General features: G+C 42.5%; 1 protein-coding gene across 3 annotated transcripts in view; it reads right to left on the reverse strand.

Moving 5' to 3' along the window:
* The window catches only part of ABTB3 (ankyrin repeat and BTB domain containing 3), a 179,575-nt gene that overhangs the window by 39,983 nt on the left and 116,759 nt on the right, over positions 1-22,833 (reverse strand). For all 3 annotated transcript variants that reach the window (XM_090143264.1, XM_090143270.1, XM_031600060.2), the window contains exons 4-6: positions 19,039-19,191; positions 5,843-6,008; positions 2,666-2,755 (exon numbers count right to left, since the gene is read on the reverse strand). In XM_090143264.1, the coding sequence (XP_089999390.1) occupies positions 2,666-2,755; positions 5,843-6,008; positions 19,039-19,191 (409 nt within the window). The remainder of the gene's footprint in view (positions 1-2,665; positions 2,756-5,842; positions 6,009-19,038; positions 19,192-22,833) is intronic.

Raw genomic sequence — 22,833 nt, forward strand, 5'->3', positions numbered from 1 at the left:
TCCTCCTCTTCCACCAAAGGGAAAATGACAGCTGAGAACTGATGGGGCAGAGTGACATTTCACAGACATTTTAAGAAAAGTCTTTTTTATTGCTTTCTCCTGTCTGAATTGAGTTAGAACAGAGTAGGGTGGCTTCAGTTAAAAGAGATGCAAACTATATTCTCAGAAAAAGCGGTATTTTTTTACATTGCTCCTTCCATTTTCTATGGTTTTGTTCCTGGTTCCTCTAATGTAGACACTGAGAAAGATGAATAACCACTCTCTGCTTCAGTGTCCCTGTCTTAAAGATGGGGATATTAATATTGATGAGGTTCACAGAGATGGAAATATCTAATGAACATTTGCAATCTGAGCTTGCACACTCAGATGGAGTGTGATACCAAAATTCAAAATCTTGTTATTCATCTTAGAATGAGGACTAAAATCAAGAGTAAAAGATGCATCACCTCACTGTGTTGTCAGCCAACTATGCTTTCACTAACTTGTCTGACATACTTTTAAACATGTAGGGAAGCAAGGCTAGTTATTAAATGCTTAGTTCCATGAGCAGATCACATTTCCAAGCACCACATGCAGCATTTTGTTAGAAGCATCTAACCAGGCCCTCGATCCTGAGAACAAGGGATGAGGACAAAATCAGAAGAGTCTGTACAGATCCCACAATTAAAGTGGATCTGCTCCAGAGCCTGGCTGCATCACTCAGATTTGCCAAAGAGAGGGGGTTGAAGTGCCCCTCTCTCTTTTACAGTCCAGTAGAGACCAGCACATTGCAAGCCCTGGTGCAACTGGAGAAGCCTGCTGGTGTCTGAGCAAAGCTGCAGGAATTCTTCAGGTCTGGGTTTGCTAAGGAGGAAGAGGATCAAGCAGTTGGTGCCTAGAGATTTAGGCTGGGGAGCAAGAGCAGCAGAGGGAGATAAGTGTCCAGCATCTCCTCCTTCAGCATGAATTCCCACTGCTGTCTGGGGCAGCTCGTGGCAAGCGGCAAAGAAAATGAAGTCATTTTAACTCCTTTGCTCCTTTTTGATTGCAATTCTCTTCAGTTGACATGGTGTTTGCAAAAGACATGTGGCTGGTTGAGTTTTTAAAACCTCAATTGAGATTTGCTGTGCATCTACAGGTCCCACTGACTCCAAAGTGGATTGCAGCTTCTCAGCACATCTGGAGATGAGTCCATTTTCGATAAACACGGGCAATCAAAAATGGAGGCACCCAGCATTTGAGGCTACTTTTGGAAATATATATATATATAACTGATTTGCAAAGTGAAATAAGAAAAATGATGCAGGCACCTGACAGGGTATTTATTTTCGTTCATGGTTGATTTGCCTTTTTTTGCCGTAATTGCCCAATTTGCACAGTTGGTTGTGGTGTGCACAAATCATCTTCTAATTGCACACCATAATTATTCATAGTTCTTGTCCCAAAGTGTTTTCATTTGATTTGAGAGCAAACACTCTACAGAAATGAATCAGGGAGGTTCAAATTTCTCACTGGAGCTGTTCTTTCAGATGTCAGCAGTTTCAGGAAGACAAAACTGTTTAAATTTACATTTGGTTCAAGTCTGGAAGATTACTGGCCCAATTGGAAGGGCCAGGATTTCTGCTCCTAGTGATAACCAGATAATGCTCTGAGCTGTAGGATCACAGCAGCAGGAGAGATCAGCCCATGCTCATCCATTCTTTGGTCTGTCTATCTACAGTGCTAACAAGGGTTCAAATGCTCAGTTATTGCTGGCTCTGACAGCAGCTCACTTGAATTGTGGGAAGGAAGAGGTGAGAGTGGATTCCACAAGAAATCATCAGCAAGACACCAAAGAGCAGTAAGATAGTAACAGCTATCAGTCTCGTACAGGTGACATCTATTTCTGCTTTTAAATTCAATGTTTTAGAAGTGCAAAATGTCTGGCTGAAAGCAGCACCTACAATTTATTAGCTCATTCAAATCCAAACAGAACAGATGGAACACAGATAAGTGAAGCAGACAGCTTAATTTACTCATGACCTCCACAAATTGAAACCGGAATCATTAACAAATAATTCTCTTGCGGATTTTCAAGCAGCTTTTTAAAAAATGTACATACCTGCATTGCACTGAGTCGGACCACAATCTGTTTGGTGGACAGATTGTAAGTTTTTGATGTGCATTCATCAAAGAGACGTTGATATTCTGGAAGCTTCAAGCTCCTCATTCAACAGTTTTCAGACCAAAGCATTTCATAAAACAAAGCAGGGGACACTGCACTTGTGTGCTGGGGATGCTTAGACGGAACATCCCAAGACATACAAACGCACAAGCTGTACCAGGCTATCAGACAGACATTTCTATTACTCTCTTCATTTCTACTCAGATGAGGTTCAGGGATTCCTTCCATTACTATCAGAGCTGTGCTCTGTGCTAATGCTAACGCCTGTTTTCATTTGCAGTATATAAATACAACTAACTAAAAATTACCTGTGGGGTAAGTCCGATGACTTGACCCTTTCTGAGAAGTGAATCCAAATGTTAACCTAATGCAGTCTGATTTCACTATTCATTTCAAGTTGTGTCCAGGACAAGGTAATTTTATTATTATTTCTTGGGATTTTCCCTCTGCTACTGTTTCAGGGGGTAGTTTAAGATGTCAACAAACAACAGAACAAAGATACAACCAACAAAAAGTCCTCACCTCAGCATTCAGATCTGCTCCAGCATCTAGCAGCATCTGCACCATAGCCTCATCACCCCTGACACAAGCATACATCAGTGGAGTCATGCCCTAGTCATTTTTTGGAGTTAAAAAACAAAGGAATTGACAAATTTAACACAGAACTCTTCTGATTTTTAAAAAATAATTAGTTAAGTATATATCATTAAAACTAACAGTATGTATTTAATGAAATCCATTACAGTCATGCCCCTCAGACTAACAAAAGCAAACCATTTTGTAAAATCTCCATTTTCAACTTTGGCTGTTTTGTTTCCGTGTTACCCTTGACATTCTCAATGTAGCCACTGAAATACCCCCTGTAAGCCTCACCTCCATGCTTATGTACAAAACTCAGCATCTTTGCCTTTTCTGTGGGACCCCATGGAGAAATGTTCTTATCAAAACAACCATATACCCACTGATAGTTTTAAAACTTATAATCTTATTCAGTTTTTTATGATCACTGTTTCTTAAAATCTTTTCAATTACTGACAGCCTTTAAAAACATCCAAAGCTCCTCTTATTACAAAGTAGATTTGGGCACAGTTTTTTCCATATGGATACCATGAGGGACTGGAGATGCAAATGATTTGTATTGCGCTCTCTAGTAAACAAAGACTTAACTTTAAATGAAATGCTAAACAGCTGCTGTCTCCAGGAAAGCGTGTCCCTGTTTGGAGGAGAACTAGATTAACTGACCCCTCACTATAGGGGACACAATTTGTATTAGTCTAAAATACCTGCAGCACCTGGTCACCGTTTCCCTTGAGATAAGTTTTATTATGGTTGTGGTAATGCATCTAGATGAAACGATGAAAAAATCATTAAATCTACCATAAATTATAATAGAAAAAGCTGCTTATTAAATATAGTAGGTGGTGTTGACCAACAGCCACCAGTTGTTTTGCAGTACATTTACTGCAGCATGTGGCTACCTCTGATGTGTGTTTGTAGCCTCCCTCAAGGTTCTCTGGTAAAATTCCAGTCAGCTGGCAGCAGATTCACTGTTTAATCTGAGAGCTGCCACAAAGTGAAATTATTTTCAGAGGCACAGGAGGTGCCCAGCATGGCCAGACACAGACCATGCCACTGCTCTTCCTGGCCAGAGCCCAATACCATTGCTTTTGCTGAATTACCCGTTCTTCCTGCTTGCACACTGGGTTGAAGGTAGCAGGCACTTGCATGTGGAAGTATTGTAGAGAAAATAAAAATTATGGTTTGTCCCTGCAAGGTAGACACAGTTTCCTTTAAGTGCAAGGAGCAGTACGCTTTTGGAGATACAGCAAAAGGGAACAAGAAATTTGGGTCTCCTGCTATTATTAAGAAACAGCTTCACCCCAGGCAAGGACAGGTGTGGGTGACTTGAAGTTACTTGCAAGGAGAATTTGAAACAACTTCAGCTACAGTCAGTGGCAAAATACTTCTTTTGGTAGTTAACAAACAGTACCAGCAAAAATGAGTCCACCAGAACTACAAAAAAAAATGCTTGGGCCTTGAAACACAGTGACTGGTTGGTGGCTTAAAATTGCGGTGACTTAAATTATTATTTCAAATTCTCTAAATGGTGTCAGTCAATGATTAAATCAAGCATTTAGCACACGACTTTGAAAACCTACATGACCCAGCATTTGCACAGCCAGGAGCCCCATGGCAACTCCTGTGTGCCACACATGGCTTTTGGACCCACTGAAACTGATGAGAGACTTACCATTGACAAAAAGGGGCCCTGAATTCATGCTGTGGTATCAGGGTTTTACACTGTTTCCAAACTCTCTCCCCTTGCACTGCTGTCCCTCCTGCCTATCCCCAGGCTTGATCTGCAGCTCAGCCTTTCAGCATCCCTCAAAACCCTCTCTTTGCGTGTGGGAGGAATGGGATTTTAATGAGCCCATCATTACTGCTCTACTCACACAGGAACATGGTAACAACATGAAAAATCAACACCTAGGGCATTAGGGTTTTGGCAAAATAAAAATGACTCTTTTTCTTTCAGCCTTGTATAACTTCTGGCTCTGTCCTGCAAGATGTCTGGTTCAGGGAAGCATTTAAGAACTTTCACTCAAACGGGATGTAAGCATGTGTTCAGCGTTAAGCATGTGATTAAGCACTTTGATTCATCAAGGCAGAATGTTCCCAGCTTTCAGCCTGGAGGATAGAGGAAATATGCTGCAAAAAGTTTCCAGATTCAGACTAAGTTAAAATAATAATCATTTTTTTTAAAGTATAATGTTTGAACATTAGAATGGGCTCTCTAACACAATCTTTTTTGCAGCGAGTACTGCCCTCTTCTAAAGCTTCTCTCAAGTAAATCTGTCATAATACTGACTCAAACTGAAGCTCCTGAATTCAACATAACTCACATTTCTGGAGCAGCTTTCCTTTCAGAGGAACTAAACCAACTCACAACCCAACCATGACTTTCATCCTGGGGCATCAGAAGATTCAGGGAAATTCCCTTCAAAAGGAAACCATAATATTTGTGTCCATCATTACCCTCACGGGAATGGGGAATGACCTTCCCAGCATCACAGTCCAACAGACTGCTGCCAGCAGGCAACTGCAGAGGCAGGTTCATCCCTCAACGCAAGCACTGGCCTCATGGAGAAGTAACTCCAGAGAAATCTAGGTTCCTCAGTAGGTGGATATTGGCCACAAAGACTAATGGAGTGGTAACATTGCAGAGAGGCTTTCACATCTAGAAGACCAGTTCAAACAGGGCTCAACTCAGAGTGCCAGCGATTAACCTTCTCCTGCTGGGGTGCTGTATGTGAAATGTGTTGCAAATCCCAGGGCAGTTTCTATTGGAAGATGTCCACCTCACAAAGCTCTGCCTCACATTAAAACTGCTTTAAGTATTCAGAACAAGACTAAGCTCTCTTCTGATCTCCTGGCTTCAACTGATTCACTTTTCTGTTAAGAAGATTCCAGGAAACATATTCACCCTCACTCTGAGTTACCTCAATTCTAAATAATCAGTATGACCTGATATGACCAAACTTCAGTTGTTCAGCTGGTGGGGCTTTAACTCAATGCAAAATAACACAGGGAAAGCATTAAGGTCCTGACTATACTTAGTTAACATTTGGGCTCATTTGCTTTGATAAACAGAAAAAAACTCTCACGTTTCATTTCTTCTTTCCATTTCTGTCTTGTTACCTGTTCACTCATGCTGTTAATCCCATCCGGCCCCAGCAAGGCTATGGCCTGTTTAACCAGATCCGTTCGGCCACAGTTGAGCATCCGGAAGCCCAGGTCCTGCTTGAACTTCGCTTCAGTGGCAACTGCATCCAGTTTCCGAGATGCACAAAAACAGTCGTCGATTCTGTGAACATGAGAAATAATGTCTCTCAGAGGACAGTCAGAGGACAGACCTTGCTGCCCTTAGGAAAATAATACTTTGCCCTATCTTTGAAGGATGTAGGTCATGCACACATTCATTCTCCTTTGACCTGTATGCTGAAGGAAAGTGCTGAATGGGAAATACTAATGCATACTAATGGAGACTGCCCTTGGTCTATCTTTCATGGGACAAATTATATGTTTTCTTTTTTTTTAATGGGAAAAAAAAGAGAGTTTTCACTTGATTTTTTTCCACTATGGAAGTAACACACAGTGCATTCTCACCGCAAGTTCTCCCTCTGCATGGCGAGGTGATCCAGTCCCCTCAGTTTCTGAAAAGTTTCAGTAGCTTCAGTTAGCTTTGAACTAACATCAAATGGATGTATCATCATTGACAATACAACAAAGAGAAAACATAATTCCAAATGCCTTCAAGTGTCTTACCAGCGCAGCCCCAGTAACAGAGGAGCCTCTGCAGAGCAGAAAGCACAAATCCTGTAGACAAGTAGGGCAGCGTGTGATCAGGTAAGAGAAAAGCATTTCTGCCAGGTAACTGTGGCAAAATATCATGCATCCTCACTGGCTGTGCATAACAGACAAGATATCATTCTTTTAAGCTCTTATTCAAAAGATCCACAAACTATAAGCTGCTCAAGATCTCCATTTCAAATGGATGAAGGACTAGGAGTTATTTAGCCAAGATGTGAATCTACAGCTCCAGAGAGAGCAGGCAATTCAAATCTGATGTTTACTTAACTCGGTTTCATCTTATTAAAAGACAGATTTGCTTTTCTTTCATGCTGAAGAGTGTCTGGGTACAGGGTGGAGTCCAAATCCACAGTGCTTTTGGTGTGAAGTTGGATAAAGAACTGGAAAAACAACACTTTGATTCTCCAACGACACCGGGTCAGAAAACAAGGGGCTACTTATGAATGAAAAACAAAATCAAGATCAAAAGTAAAAACTGCATATAGACAGCAAGTACTTGTTTTCTATTTCAAATGGAAAAAAAAATGGAGCGAACAAAAAAGTATATAAACAGAACATCATTATCATTTAATTTTCTTCTTCAAAGTGCTGTATTGGTGCCTTATAAAATATATAACACTGCTTAATATTTAACAGCAATATGCAAATAATACGCTGTTTATACAGAAGCAGTGATATGTAGTAACAGGTACTGTTCTTCCTCTTTCAGCAGAGGAAAGCAAATTAAACTGGAAATACAAAGTATTTTGATCAAAGCTTCTGCAGGGCTCAGTACTGAAGCTGGTATCTGAGCCTGAGCTTGCTCTTTGCCTTGCTGGGCTGTGACTGGACCGGAAGCCAGCGGATATTTTAGTGCTGTTCATTATACACGTTCAGTTTTGGCTTTGTCTGCTGAGAAGTCCATGTCCTACAAATGCAAACGAAGCAAGCTTGGAGTACCGTTATTTGGGGGGAAAAGCAGAACGACGCTTCATCACAACAGCATGCCATACAACACACAACCACAATAATACCACTGTAACAGCAGCAACCGGATCTGCAGAAGTAATATGCTTACAAAGGAGATGAACAAAGAAAACCATAACAACGCTGTTTGTTGCACAGATGTTTTTGAGCAATTTTAAGGAAGAAGAAAAACCAGCACAGATATGTAGGGCTGAGCTCGATAACACAGAGATCCACAGGAGCAATTGCTGCTTCTACACGTTCACACCGTATGGCACATTTCTGGCACAAGAGCCACACAACATTTGGTACTTGCTACCCCCATAGCACAGGATACTAGAGATCATCTGTGCTCTCCTTTAATGTACAACAAAGACAAAGCATGCTCACAAGTAGGTGTTGGGATTTTCAGTGCCCGGAGGGAACGCCTGGACCTCCCAGCTCCAGCTGGCCATTTCCAGATGACTGTGGGCTGAAAACAAGGTGGTTTCTCGGTGAAGCACAGCTCTGGAAAGATCTAGACATCCTCTGAGGACTGCAGAGGTGTCTGCCACTATGAATCATTGATTGTGTCAAGCCACTGCTTCATCATTTGTACCAAGATATATAACATACACTGAATAAAATGGGTCAAAATCAGTGCTGGCAGAAACAGGCAGAGCTTCACTGACGTCAGCCAGACTTGGTGCACGCAGAACACCAGTTGATGATCTTCTCTTCCCCAGAAATATGATTTTGACCTGAGTTACACACCCACACAAGGAAGGAAGAGGGAACAAGGGCCTACCTTACTTATTTTGTATGGGCTGCCCAGAAGGGGGATTTTTTTACCATTCATACTGGATATCAGCAAATTAGTACTCCTCAATCAGCTGTGGGGAATAAGTTTTGGTTCAAGGCCATAGCTTTGTGAGCAGCTGTGTAAACACTGCAACAATCTGGATTCAGAGCAGTGTTTGAGTTGCAAGGCTGCTGGATAGCACTGAAGACATCCCATCTAGACCAAGTACCACAAAGCAAGAAGCCATAACTTAGTACCATTACCAGTACCAATACCCCCAAAAGGGCTCTGATTTATGGAACAATGGCAAAACTGGACCCAGATCATTGCTGCTCCCACCATTATCATATACTGACTAATAAAATGACTAAACTGGGGTGTTCAATAAAACAAGAACATGATGTAAGGGAATGGAATGGAGGATGTTTCAGAAGAGAAAGCAAGGCAGCATCTAGAAAAACCAGAGAGATGAATGAGTTAAGGAAAGGAGATTTAACATGTATAGATATAAAGCAGTGAAGAGACGGATCAAAAATGATCAGGAACTACAAGTACAGAATAGGAGAATACAGCATCATTTAAAACTGGAAAAAGCCAAGTGGGAAGATGGTACAGCAGACAGAGCGAGCAGCCACACTGCAGAATGAAAATGAAAGAAACTGAAAAAAATAACCCAAAGCCATCAAAAATGAGCCCTAAGCTAACCCGGCACTGCATTTGCTCCCAGGTCCTTTTTCTTACCAGGAACTGTGCAATGCTAATTCCAACAGTGAAGTGAAGCACGAGTGGGGGTCTCTGCTCCATATTACACTAATGGATGTTCTCCCATCACAGACAACATAGAGACTCACAAACATTAAAGAATGCAAGATAAAAGGAGGAAGAGAGCAGGCACCAAAACTTGATACATTCAGACTTCCCATCTTTGTAATGTAATGAATATACTGACAAGCTATGAAGAGGTAGGGAAAGGATGGGAAAGAAGCTTGAAAGATCAGGTTGACTAAGGTCAGCTAAACATACAGGGTCACTCTTCAGAGTTGTGAAGCTGTACCTACAAAGAAATGGAACTGGAAACGTCCCCAGCTGCACAGTCAGTTTGTGGCCCTTTTGCCAAGAAGTATTTGTGATCTTTCCAGTCACACAGGATGCTGACACTGGCTTGACAGCTGGATGTACCCTCCAAAGCCACCTCAGTTTGCTGCCAGATCTACTGGCTGCCAGCGCTCACAGTTTGTCCTTTTTCAAGTCCTCACCCTGCAAAAAAGGTGTTTCTTCATCAGCTAGGACTGCTATGAGAGGAGCAGATCACAGGGGCAGTGCTCTCCCCCTCTTCTTGCTGGAGACAGTCCCAGGATGATAGGATCCATCCAGGGCTGCCAGCTTCAAGGGCTCTGGAAGATGATGTAGTCCCCGTAACTCAGGGGTTCAGTAACACAGCCTACAAGCTCACTAACCTACATCAAGCAAAGTACTGCCTTTTATTAAGTAAAAGGAAAACTAGAAGGTAAAATCTTCTTTTATTTTTATTGCTAAGCTGTAACCACATTTTGGAATATTTTTTTACAAGAGGTTTGCTCCCAAACGTCTTTTAATTCCTCACCAATATTTCTTCTACAGCAGTTATCTTCAAGATCACTACCGTGATGCCACTGCACATAATTAACTTCACTGTGGCATCATATGGGCAATGCCATGGTAACGTTAATTATTTGTGACTGGCCACTGTCAAATTCTGCACGGTGCCCATGACATTCTATCCTAATCCAAAATACTCACACTTCTGACAGGAGCCAAAGGTAATCTTCCTCACTTATAATGGTCCTAACAGCAGAGCAAATTATTTTTCTCTTTTCCCAAACTCATATTAGGACAACGGAATGCAGCATTTCTACGGCAGCTGTTACAAATGTAAGTTTTGTCATTTTTCATTTGGACTGGCTAAGAAAGGGTCTGTGCTGATCTTTAATAAGTTACTCACGGATTGAATACATTTGGGGAAACAGATGATTCAAAGTGTTTCCATCGTAACTGGTAGACGCAGCAGTTCTCCTATTACATCGCTTTTTAATTATTTGTTCTCTTGGAGGGGATTATTGCCATAGTCAGTAGTGGACAATTAAAAAATGCAATGCTCTGTAAATGTTATAAAAAAGAAAAAAAGAAAAAAAAGAAAAAAAAAAAAAAAAAGAACATCCTAATTATGTTCTAAGCTATACGTGCCAGCATCACAAGCTAATAGTTAATTTGAAAGAAAAGGAAAGCTGAATGTGATGAGCAGCAGGACAAATGCTTCCCTCCGGTAAAAGGAACAAATCATCATCGTGATATCCAAGCACCAAAACCTTGTTTGTCCACTTGGGACCAAATCACCAGCTCTTTCAATTAAAAGAATGATAATCTATTAATTAAGTCCATCTCTTCAGCTCTGTTGAGTTTATTCACTATGCCTCCGTCCTAAATATGAATGAGGTCTCATGTCAGAAATTATAGTTCAGCTGGTTGCAAGTCTGGAAGGAGTCATATTTTAGCTGGCAATATGCATGCATTTGCAATGCTTAATTTCTTGGGGTCAAGGATCACAGTTTTGATCTGGGTATGTACAGCCCATAGCACAAAAGGGTCCTGTTCCTTGCCTGGGGCTCTTCAGAGAGACTACAGACACAACAGCAGCAGGAGGAATGGTAGACGGTTTGATTTAAATTTGTGAGCAGTTTTTTTTTCCAAAGACAGGCTTTAAAAGGGAATACACAGCTGATATTAATGGGACTGCAATATAAATACTATATTGAGACAATCATTTGCATTTGCAGTTTGGAGAAAGCGAAACATAAGCACAAACATGTTGATCAAAGTGATGAAGAGTGCTGCTTTTTAACATGGACATAAAGTATCTCTGTTTACTTTAATCAGGAGCCAAATTAGACAAGAAAATAAAACTCCTCTGGATATTTATTAACCAATCTCTTATTCTTGTCAAAGGCTTGAAAATAGATTTGTTACAGATACTGGAAAACAGACTTAAAAAGTGATGTAACTATAAAATCAAGATCAAAATCTGTATTTCAAAGCACTTTTAGTATTACAGTCCCACGTACATAGGCCAGAAGCCATACTCAAAATTGAATCTGACTTCAGATTTTGAATAAGGTCAATGGAGCAGAGGAAAGACTGGGCACAAATTAATCTTTCATACAAATAGACAACACAAGTTCTCCCTGGTTAGTGCAAGACAATATGTTATCTGTATCCTGATGGATGTATTCAGGAACATAGATAGAAAAGAAGTGTATGAAACACTGCTGGACTTACTTGCAATGGAAAAAAAAAAACAAAAAAAAACTCCTACAAAAAAGACAGTATTCTTAAGCCTATAAAAATACAAGTGTGTTCTACTGTGGAAGTGAAGGAGAACACAAGGAGAAGGTCCCTTCTGATCAATATTTTTTTTTCATTACTGTTGCCTTCCAACAGCCGGTTGGCAGCACAGGTTGAGATTCACCTCAAGAAACCCATGCCCTATCTTTTAAGTAATAAAATCCCTTTCATCCACCGACACCATCTGCCCCAAGGGACTGCTGGATTTTGTCAAGCAGCTTGTTTGCAACCGCTTGCTCGTTTGGCATTTTTGTGCCTAATTACGGCGATAGACATGGCTGGTGTTAAAGGATTAGTGAAAATTTGTGGGAGAACAAGGACATTCAAGGAGGTAGGCAAACACCAACCGTTCCTACTTAACTGCGCCTGTATCTAATTAAATAGTGGATTTTCTTAGCAATTTTCTACTGTCTCTCTCCAGAACCTCAGCCCCTTACTCTGCGTTTTAAGGGAGAGCAAAGAGCAGTAGAAATATTTTTGTGCTTTCACATCTCTATTTATTAAGTCTATTTATATTTTCATGCTCTAGTACAAGTACAGGATTTCCATAAATAAAATATTAAATGCAACTCTTCCTATTTCACCTCTAAGTAAGAAAAGCATATGCACAGTATAGTATTTAGATGACATGGCAAATGGCAGAGACTGCTCTGAAAGAAGAAAATAGCACATCTTGCCTTTACATTGTGTCTTTCCCTTTCCATGGTGCTCAGAAAACTCTCTGCAGTGAGCTAAGGATGTCCTCACACTAAATGAGCTTCATTCCTGAGTTTGATAATCCTATTTTCCTAGAGAACCTTCATTAAGAAGGATGGCCCCAGACAGAAAAGCAGACTGTGTTCTTGGTTCAAGGCACATTGGAAATTAGGAGTGATTTTCAATTAAAAACAGATTTTCAAAGGCATTCAGATACTGAAACAGCCCAGAGAACTTTCTGGATCAGAGCTGTAAAGGCCGAGCAGGGTGAGGCTGGGATGGGGTAGCCACTACAGAAGCATACAAGACTGAAGTGTTAATAATCCCTGTCTCTTTCTGCAGCAAGGCTCGAACCCATCTGCACTTTCAGCTTAAACTTGCTCATGACCTGCTAATATCCAGATATTTCTGTGTCCACCATGCCCTTTAAACAGAGTGTTTTCCCTTCTGTGGTGTTGACTCCTGACGTATTTGTAGCAAATAGCCACACATTCTCTCAGCAGTCACCTTGCTCAGCAACACGAGACCCATTCTTCCAGCCTTTCTCTAAAACAACATTTTGACAAAACCCAAATCACCGAAGCCCATTCTCTCTGCCCGGTCCAGTGTGAATATTCTCTCCACATGGACACAGTATTTGCTATTCCACATCACTTCCTACCAGTTACACCCACAGAAGCATCAGTATTTTCCAGCTTGTACTGCCCTTTGTGCATCCTCAAATTGCACTGTTTGTTTGTTTGTTTGTTGTTTTGTTTCCCACAGCTAAGGAAAAAGTCACTTGCATGGTTCACAATCATTCTGTGATTAAATACTGCACTATAGTGTTCACTGACCCCACTCAAATACTCAGCTCTCAATAAAGAATATATCACGTTGCATATACAGTGTGTAAGCTACATGCACACCATTGGATGTATTATTTTTTAACTAAGCTGTATGTGTTTGCCTCACAGTTGTGGAAAACTGTATTTCATCCCATTGCTGTTGTCCCAGCCCTCAAGGTCGTCCACTTTTTCCTGGATGATTTCCCAAACTTCCTCTGTTTGGACAATGCCTCTCAACACCATGGCATCAGCAAATTTTAACATCATGAGCACACTGCTAATATTTATGCCAAAGTCCTTTCTGAGAATTAAAAAAGGAGCAGCTCTTACATTGGAGAGCTGAATAACTCTGGCTGTAACCTCACTGCAACCAATCCATCCCTTGTCACCTCTCTCTAAGCCAGCCTCTGCTCACTTCCTGGTTCCTTCACTAATCCTGAGCATCTGCCTTAACTGAAAGCTCCCTGCATGGACTGCATCAAATAGCTCACTCGAGTCCAAAAAGATGAAATCTACCAAATTTCCTTGGGGTAGAAAATCACTTATGGAGAGTTATTAGATTAGTCTGGCAAGCTCTATCTTTAGAAAATCTGTGTCACATTTTATCCCATTTTTCCCTCAACAACCTCTTTAATTAGTCTTTGCTTCTAAAACCATTCTAAAGCCTTGCATATTATTGACGTTACACTAAGGGGCTGGAATTTTCCTCGGATCCCTTTTCATCCTTTTCAAATATTGGGCACTGCTATTATTAATCCTTAGAGTTATGGTACCACTCTGAGCTTTGTAAAAAATATTTCCCTCTGACCTTCTGATTTCATGAGGCAGCTCTTTCTCATCTCTGGGATAGAGATGAGTGCACAATTTTGAGTGCATTAAGCTGCCTAGTTCACTCCCTTTTTGATGGCCGTTTTTCCATTTTCATAACCTTGTTGTTATTATTTAGTTTTCTTTCCCCATCAGGATTTTCTTCCTGAAAACAAAGTATTCAGTCTTGGCTGATGGCATCTGTTAGCACTGCTGCACACCTTTCTCAGGTGCCTTCTCAAGGCTGGGACATAAATATATGAGTTCCCTCTCTGTGCTGCAGGAAAAGAGGAAAAAAATGGGTACGTCCATGGTCAGGAGCAGAGACGGGACCCAGGTTCTCAGCCAGTCAGAGCAGAAAGGAGTATTTACTGCCACTGTTGGAGGCAAGCCCAGCAACTTGAGAGAACAGCATTGAGACAAGCAGCAGCAATGCTATCACCTCCAATGACATTTGACTATACATATGGGGAGCTCCGTGCTCTGCACATCAAGATGGGATAGGGCAGTAAGAAACCGACTCTTTTGGAACTCACCCATGATGGCAAAAATGCCACTGCCCACCACTGTCATTTGAATCAGAGAGTCACAGAATCTTGAGTTGGAAGGGACTCACAAGGACCATCGAGTCCAACCCCTGGCTTCACACAGCACAACCAAAAAGTCAGACCATATGTCTGAGAGCATTATCCAGATGCCTCTTGAACAGTGGCAGCCTGGGGCCATGCCCACTGCCCTGAGATGCCTGTTCCAAACCCACTACCCTCCAGTGAATAACTTTTTCCTAACACCCAAACTGACCCTCCCTAATGCAGCTCCATGCCATTCCCTCTGCTTCTATCATCTGCCACCAGGGAGAGTATGGGTTTGTTGGTTAAAATCACCCAAATGGAGTTCATCTTCCTGTGATCCTCCTGCCAAGACCTGCCTCCAATGAAGCAGCTGTGACCTGTGCTAGATAGTCATGAATGTTGCAGAAAATTGTCTTGCTTCTCTAGTGTTCAAAACACAAGCCTCTTCATCTAGAGACAAGTAGAAACCATTCACCAAAGCTACTGAACTCTGCCTCTCTCCTAGAGGCCAGTTTGGAGTGTTGCAGCTTTCCAGTGACCTGGGCAAGGGGATTGGGCACTGACAAACGTGAGAGGGCTTCTAGACACTGCTGCAGCCCCAGAAAAATGCCTAGCCTGGCAAAGAATTGAATTTTTATTGCTTCTTGACATCAGAATGTACATACATGCCCACATATGCACTTGCACCCCAGACTATAGCCTTCTTTTAACTTCTGACTGTCCAGAAAATAGAGCTTCATCCACGTGCAAGACTGACTGTGTAACAGTCTCTTGCATGACACTACCACCTCTCTCCGGTCAATCTGTTCCAGCATCTTTGCATCCTGCAGGACTGCCATAATATATTGCGAGCAGAAATAAAACCACTGATAGAAGAGACAGCAGCCTTTGTGCTGAACAATACAGGATGTTCCTCCTTTCCTCTGTTTCCCTGCCTTCAGCCTCCAGACCCCGTATGCAGTCATCCATTAGGAATTCTCCACATCACATCCAACACATTGGATATTATTTTTTTAATAAATGTCCTACAGAATGGAGGAAGGAAAGAGATGTGTGACGAGCTGCTTGTATTTAGGTTGAGCAAGGGAAGCTACACTTTGCTGATGCAATGAAGAGGAGCAGCCAAAGGCGGGCATCTGTTCACAACCAGACAGACCTAGAGAAGTATGAGAACAATGCTGCCTTACTGCAGCACAGGAGCAGGTCCAACACAAATGATACCACCACACTCTTTTGACAGCAAATTTCTTTCACCCCTGATGCCTTCACTAACCAGAAGCCTAGTGCTGGGCGCAGAGCACCCACCTTCACCAGATTTTTGCCAGCAGAGAGCTGCTTGGCATGCGATTCTCTACTGGCTACATCCAGCTGCTTTGGGTGGCACAACATGGCCTGGGAACAGGCAGGATGTTATTTAGGTCTGGTCTCCCACTATGTCTTTGGCACAACTTGTGCTTCAGTGTCAGCTAGCTATTGTACACCCAGCAGTCAACCCATCTGTGAAACCTACCTCCTTGCAAGAGGTGGAGACAACTCTATTTAAAGCTCCCACTCCTGGGAGAAGGTTGAACATTTATATCCTTGTTCATCTCCCAAAGCTGGGGAAGGGTAGAAACTTTCTGGCATGTCTGGTGCTTAAAATGAAAAGAGACCGGGAAGGAGACAGACAGCTTCTGCCTGATTCCAACCTCCCTCAGTCCTATGCACACAGCAAAAGCAACTCCTCTTTCAGGAGACTGTAAGAAATTAAGGAGATGGATTTTTTTAAAGATCAGAAGAGGAAAGAAAGAGAGGAAGTACTGGAGTGAAAGGCAGGAAGAGAGCAAAGATGATTTACAAACACATATCAGGAACCTCACTGTTGGAGTATGTGATTGTGCCGGGAGATGTCACATGGCTCCGCTGGGAGACCATGCTGTAGTCCAGATAAGGCACTGAACATTTGTTTTTTATCTGAACTTCATAGTCTCTGAGATTCTGCCAGAGCTCTCCCTCCCTCCATAAGTGCATTTTTCCAGTGTGGAAGCTGATTTTGCTTTATGTGTTAGCAATGACAGGTTGTGAATCAACACGACGGAATGATGCAGTTGCACACAGGATAGGACAGGGGCCATGGGATGTAACACATGGTGAGTTTTTTGGTTTGGGTTTCTGTATTTAAGGGACGAAAGAAGAACGCTAAGAAAAGTCTAGAATTTGAACGGCTCTCAAGGTTCTACTTATTAAAACATCTTTATAAAAGTCACAAAAATATATCAAGCTCACTGCATTTAAAATCCTTCAGCTGCCATCCGTCACACAGCTTATTTATAAAGCCATCCCCTGCAAAGCTGCTGTGTCCTCTCCCAGTGTTTACATTTATGGCATCAGTGCTTGCTGAGGAAAGTACATTTGGGAACATTCCCTCCTTCACAGGGAGGCATGGAAGGTTGACACTTGGTTTGATGGCAGTAAGACGCAGAGAGGGTCTGTACCAAATACAAATAAAAACCAACAAGTGCAAGATTTCAAATTAATATCCCGATGCTTGACATTATTGTTCAGAACAGCAGAGCCCTCCTCTGCATCTCACGATTACAGGCATGCAGGGCCTAAGCCCCCACTGCACAAACAACCTCCTCCACGGATGGACCTTGACACAAACATGAGTGCCCCAAAGCTCATCTGCAGACCTCTGCCCGTGCAGTGGGGAGAGATTCTCACTTTGAGACATCAGCAGGTGAATCAGGCCTCTAGAGTCAAACAAGGGCACACTGCAATGCCTGGTCTCTGTGAACTCCAGAGATTGTCTCCAGAATGATTTAGTTTTTCATTCCCACCTGATTAATTCTGGGCTGTGCTCTTCAGGCTTATTCCTGCCCGTGAGACAGGCAGGACAACAGCTACTGCTTCCATTCATTAGGAAATGAATTCTTGATGGCAGCTTTAAACTAAACGCTGATTTGTTCCTCATCACTAATAAATTTTCCTTGGGCATAATGCAACTCTCCTCAACTTTAAGTGATTTTGAAACTTCTGGAAAATCATCTAACAAGTTATTCAGAGAATCACAGAATGGTAAGGTTGGAAGGGACCTTAAAGCCTATCGAGTTCCAACCCTTTGCTGTGGGCAGGGCTACCACCCACCAAATCAGGCTGCCCATGGCTCCATTCAATTTAGCCTCTCTATATATATACACAAATACACACACACACTTACAAAGAAGAATGGTGAACAGCATTTTTTTTAAGTGCACAAATACTTAACTATATCTACCTCCCTTTTTGAGACAGAATATTTACGGTGCAAACATTATTGCCTTTTTTACAATCCTACCTAAAAATCAAAACAGGAATTTAATTTATGATGCATTTTAGAAACCAAGCACGAGGTCCTCAGAAAGTACATTGTGCCTATAAGTCTTGGCACTTCAGTAGGGATGCAGAATGCTGCACTTCTGGAAATGAGGGTCAAGATGTTCACACTGAAGGGAAGCAATTACAGTCAGTATCTGAAATATGAAACGCTCCAGATTTAGCTTTTGAAATTCAACATATTTCTTCAATTAAATATTCAATGGCTTCAACTATAAAAATCTCATGCAGATCACAAAGTAAAGTATTATGCTCTCTGGTGAAAGAGCATGTCAAGGCAAGAGTCAACACAACCCAGCTGCTCTGATGCAGGTTGTCACAGCTAATCATGTAGCTCGTTGCTCTGCCTTCTGCGTTGCAGGGAGGAATGCACCTAGTGCTGTAGGAGAGGCAGACTGCTGAAAAATGTTTTTTTTTTTTTAACATACAAATTCATAAAGTAGTTATCAGTGAGTAATTTCTCCTTTGTCAGATTCATAATGCCTTTTCATACGAAAATCAAAACCAACTATGTTCTCGACTACAGCACAACCCTACATCATGCTTTTATACATGTACATAACAATGAAGCAAAACAGACACTAAAAACATTCTGGCAATAAATACTTTAGGACTTCATTAGAAAACCAAAAGGTCACATCTGATACATGAAAAAGTCAAATTATCCAGGCTGACATTTACAACTAATTTGAACTGACATTAGCATGGAAAATACAATTTTACCATGAGAAGTAGTCTTACCTATAAGTTTAAATCTGCCCTTTAACCATTAATGCTGAAAACAAAGCACTGAAAATATCTGCAGCCTTGCCAGTTGTATCTCAGTATTCTAGGGCGAAGCAATATGAAGCAGACAATTAGCAGAAAATTTCAGCCCCTCATTACCAAGCAGAACCTAACAGTAAGAGAAAAAAGCCAGGCGAGCAGATTACGGGCTCGGTCCAGCTGTGAGATATTCAGGCACCCATTACCGTGCAACCGGCTTATCCACGGATGTGAGCAAATCCCAGAGCCGATTTCGCAGCGCACGCAGCGACGAGCCCGAGCATCCGTGCACCTCTCGGGGAAATGAGAGAGCCCTCTGCCTGCCTGCTAATTCGCCGTCACTGAGAGAGAGAGAGACACACGTTTTGCACAAAGCATCCGATCTTTCTGTGGACTTACTTTAGCTGTCGAGGTTCACAGTCAACTCCAGGCAGCAGAAGCCTGGCTGCCTGCCGTACGTCATCACTGTCCACCGAGAAGCTGCGACGGTGCCCTGCGTGAGCCACGGCGACCCGAATCCACTCCATCAGGGGCGGCAGCACGATGAACGGCCTGGGGAAGCACACAGACATCAGTGCTATGGTACAGACAGCAAAACAACGGCTATAGGGTGATAGCTTGGGGGGGGTGAGTGCACGGATGCGTTTGCAATGTACAGAAAGGATGTAGAATACAAGGAGAAGGAAAGACACAAAATGAAACTGTAGAGGAGCAAACTAGCTCAGCAAATTTCATGCAGGTCTAAATCAAGAGCCCCGTCTCTGGAGCAGGATTAGTCAAAATGTCAGATTTATAAGCCATGCCCATTTACGGGGCCCCTGTGAGATCGGTGCACCCGCACCCAAAGTCCCCCCCTACCTCTGTACCATACGTCCCAAAAAAGGGCAGGAGACAGCACAGGATGGCATCCTGCTCTGGATGATGCACTGGGGCTGGGCACACTCCTTATTGCTCCACAAGGGTGGAGAAAGTAGATCCTGACCCTAACTGCTCGGCACGCGGAGGCAACGTGCAAGGACATCTCCAGCATCTCCACTGACGCAAGGCGCACCTCGCTGCAAAGCAGGACCTCAACAGTTGCTCCCACTGCATTGTTGAGCAGCATCAGCAATCAGACTGGATCATCTCACTTTTATACCTATTGCAGTCTGTATCAAGTTGCTCTGCCTTTAGGTACTGGCTGTTCTGCCACGTGAGCAAAACCACTGTCCCCAAAGGGCACAGTGGGACTTGGTCACAGCTCTCACTCTGTCACTGCCAGCATGTGGCTGCTGCCAGAGACACAGCCCTTTGCTCCACAGCACCTGGGCAGCCCCATGTTCTAGCAGGAGCAGCCCATGCCTTACAAGAAGCACACAGCACACTGCTTGACCACATCTACACTCAAGAACCATAACTCCAAGCCCGAGTTTAGAGTTTAAAAAAACTAAAGAAGATCTGCAGCTGAACATCTTGGAAGGTCACTGCCTGGGAGATCACAGTGAACAAAACCTAGAGAGCAATGCAAGTCACAGCAGTAACCTTCCCACCCCCAAATGGTTTTTGTGGACATCCCAGTACTGATGGTATCCTCCAAGGCACATAAGAAAGCAAAGTCTGAGTGGAGAAGGGCTGAGGTAGGGTAGAAGATTAGTATAAAATTCTAAAATCATGAAATAATAGTTAAAAAAAAAAATCTGCCCAAAAGCTACATGTAAACTATGCTGAAAGTTCTGTACTTAGGACTGCTGAAAACTATGTAGACAAAGTAAGATCATTCTATTCAAAAGAAGATACCATGGCTAAGGGATGTTAACAGAGATTGTTTTATATTATAATATTAAATAAAAAAAAAAAAAAGGAAGGAAGGGAAAGAGAGATGAAGTCTGTAAATGACTGCTAAAGGATCACCTGCTATTAACACGCTTCTACCTTCTCCTCCTGAACCTTATAACTTTTATTATCATTTTTGCCCTGGAAAAAAGGTAATCATTTTATCTTTCCTCCATGGCTCCCTTTCTCCTTCTTAGCCATACATTCTATGTTTATTAGCTCAGTATCTCATTTTGTTAGTAGCATCATCCCCTACTTCTGCTTCCTTCCTTTCTCCTGCTCCTTTTTATCTGATATTGCTTTGCCTGACTTGTCTTGCCTTCTGTAGTCCCTCCCAATAGAGAGAAAAAAAAAGCTGGATTAGGTACCCTGTAGGCAAAAACTTTGCATTTTAAATACCTAACTTTACCCAAAAATAATCTACCCTGAGAAAAATGATTTAATCAAATGTTGATTCTGGAATATCTTTTTCCTATTTATAGCTTTTTATGGCATTTATTCTTTCTTTTTAAGAACCAAGTTTACAGAGCTCTGATATTAATATCCTTAAGGAGGGATGAGATATTTCAAAAGTGTTGAAGGACGCAGAAGCCCTAAGGCCACTGACTTTCCCTAGGACACCAGGTTCCCAATTCGCATGGGTACGTAAACAAATAACCTCCTTCTGAAATATGACAACTTTTGCTGACTTGACACTTCCATTATTATTCCATTCAAATGCAATTCCATCACCTCGAGACCAGGCTGCATTTGTTTCCCAGCTTTCCCTTTCTCCAGACCTGCCACTGCCATGGGAGGAGAACGATAAGAAGAGAACAAACTCCCACAGCCATTGTGATCAGATTTCCAGAGCCCAGCTGGATCGCAGTGATGGCAATGGTCGGAGGATGGAGAGGGTACACTATTGCACCCTAAGAGGAGCAAGGGACAAAAAAGCAGGGAATTCTGCTGTGTGCTGCTCCAGAAGGCTGATGGCAAAGGGCTTGGCAAGGCAGCTCCTTGCAGCCAGGACTGCTGGGAACAACTGATCGGTGGGAGTTGCTTTCATCACTCACCGAACAAACAGGGAAGCAGTGCAAATCATGCTGGAAGTGTAAAAATGCATATAATTACACACAGACCTTGGTGCATTGGAAACAGTTAACAGGAAGCTAAATTCTAGGCTATGGTTCACCCTCCTATAAAACAGGCAACTCGGGGGCTCATTTATTCTCCTTTCTTGTGCAGGGCAGAAGCTCAGAAGATTTGTCCCGCTGCAGTATTGAGCAGGGCAAATAAAACTATTTACAGGAACGGAACCAACTCTGCTGCAAGATGTCATGTTTTCTCTCCTGATCTTGCAAGCTTCAGCAGAGAAATAGAAATGAATTTATTTGATGCAATAAATCCTGAAAGGGAAGAGAAGCAGTGTTATAGGGAAGCTGCGGGATTTTCTCTAAAGACCAGTTTTACTCTGCATGGAAGGATGTGGGATTCACTCAGAATATATTACATTCTTTTTTCCAGGGCAAAAAGCCCCGCCACTGCCTATCTGAGCATGTCAGGGAATTTGTGTTTTGAGAGGAGAACCAAATATGGTTGAGAGCAATAGGTTAAAAATACCCTTCAGGAGTCCATGCATCATGTGAAGTTGGTTGGTTTTTTTTGAATGCTATTTGTGTGCCAAAGGAGAAAGAGGATCACAAAGTTATAGGAAGGCGGCAATCCACAAGATAGCATGACATCAGCAAGATATGTATCACTTTCCAAATGACACTCTGCAAAAACAGATCAAGCGAATGCATCACATCATTATAGCACTCACAACTGATTTATCTCTGCCGCACAAAGGCAGGCAGCATTGAGGAGATCCAGAGCAGAGAAAGCAGAGAAGTCACTGACCTCCTCCTCCAGCCCCTCTGCACCTGCGCTTAGCAGTTAGGGCACACACCAGGCAACTTCCATGCACTGCTGGGAAGCTAAACATGATCTTAAGTCATGTCCCAAAAATGAATGGATTTTGGCACAAGCTTTGACATTTTCCTGAACTAAGGGAAGTGCTGTCCCAGATGGGGATGCAAAGAGAGGTCTCTGTGCAGAGGCAGCCCTGGTCCCATGCAGAAAAGCTGCAGGGGGAGGAGAATGAAGAGCTCCCAAGAGGCCAGACCCTTCTCAGCACTGTCGCCAGCCCTTGGCAAGGGGACAACCAGATCATCCTCGAGCATGCCCTCACTGCACTCCTGCTTACACTGAAGAGAATTATCAGGGCTGCTCTCATCACATTAAGACACCTATTCCTACAGGAGCAGCATCTCAGGCCTCCTTCCTCTTCCACACCTATTTGAGGCTCATGGGACACACTGGAGAGGTGACAGCACATACTCCACTACAGCTGTGAAGGCC

This window comes from Phasianus colchicus, chromosome 1, assembly GCF_987193195.1.
Source record: "Phasianus colchicus chromosome 1, bPhaCol1.hap1.1, whole genome shotgun sequence".
Taxonomy (NCBI): domain Eukaryota; kingdom Metazoa; phylum Chordata; class Aves; order Galliformes; family Phasianidae; genus Phasianus; species Phasianus colchicus.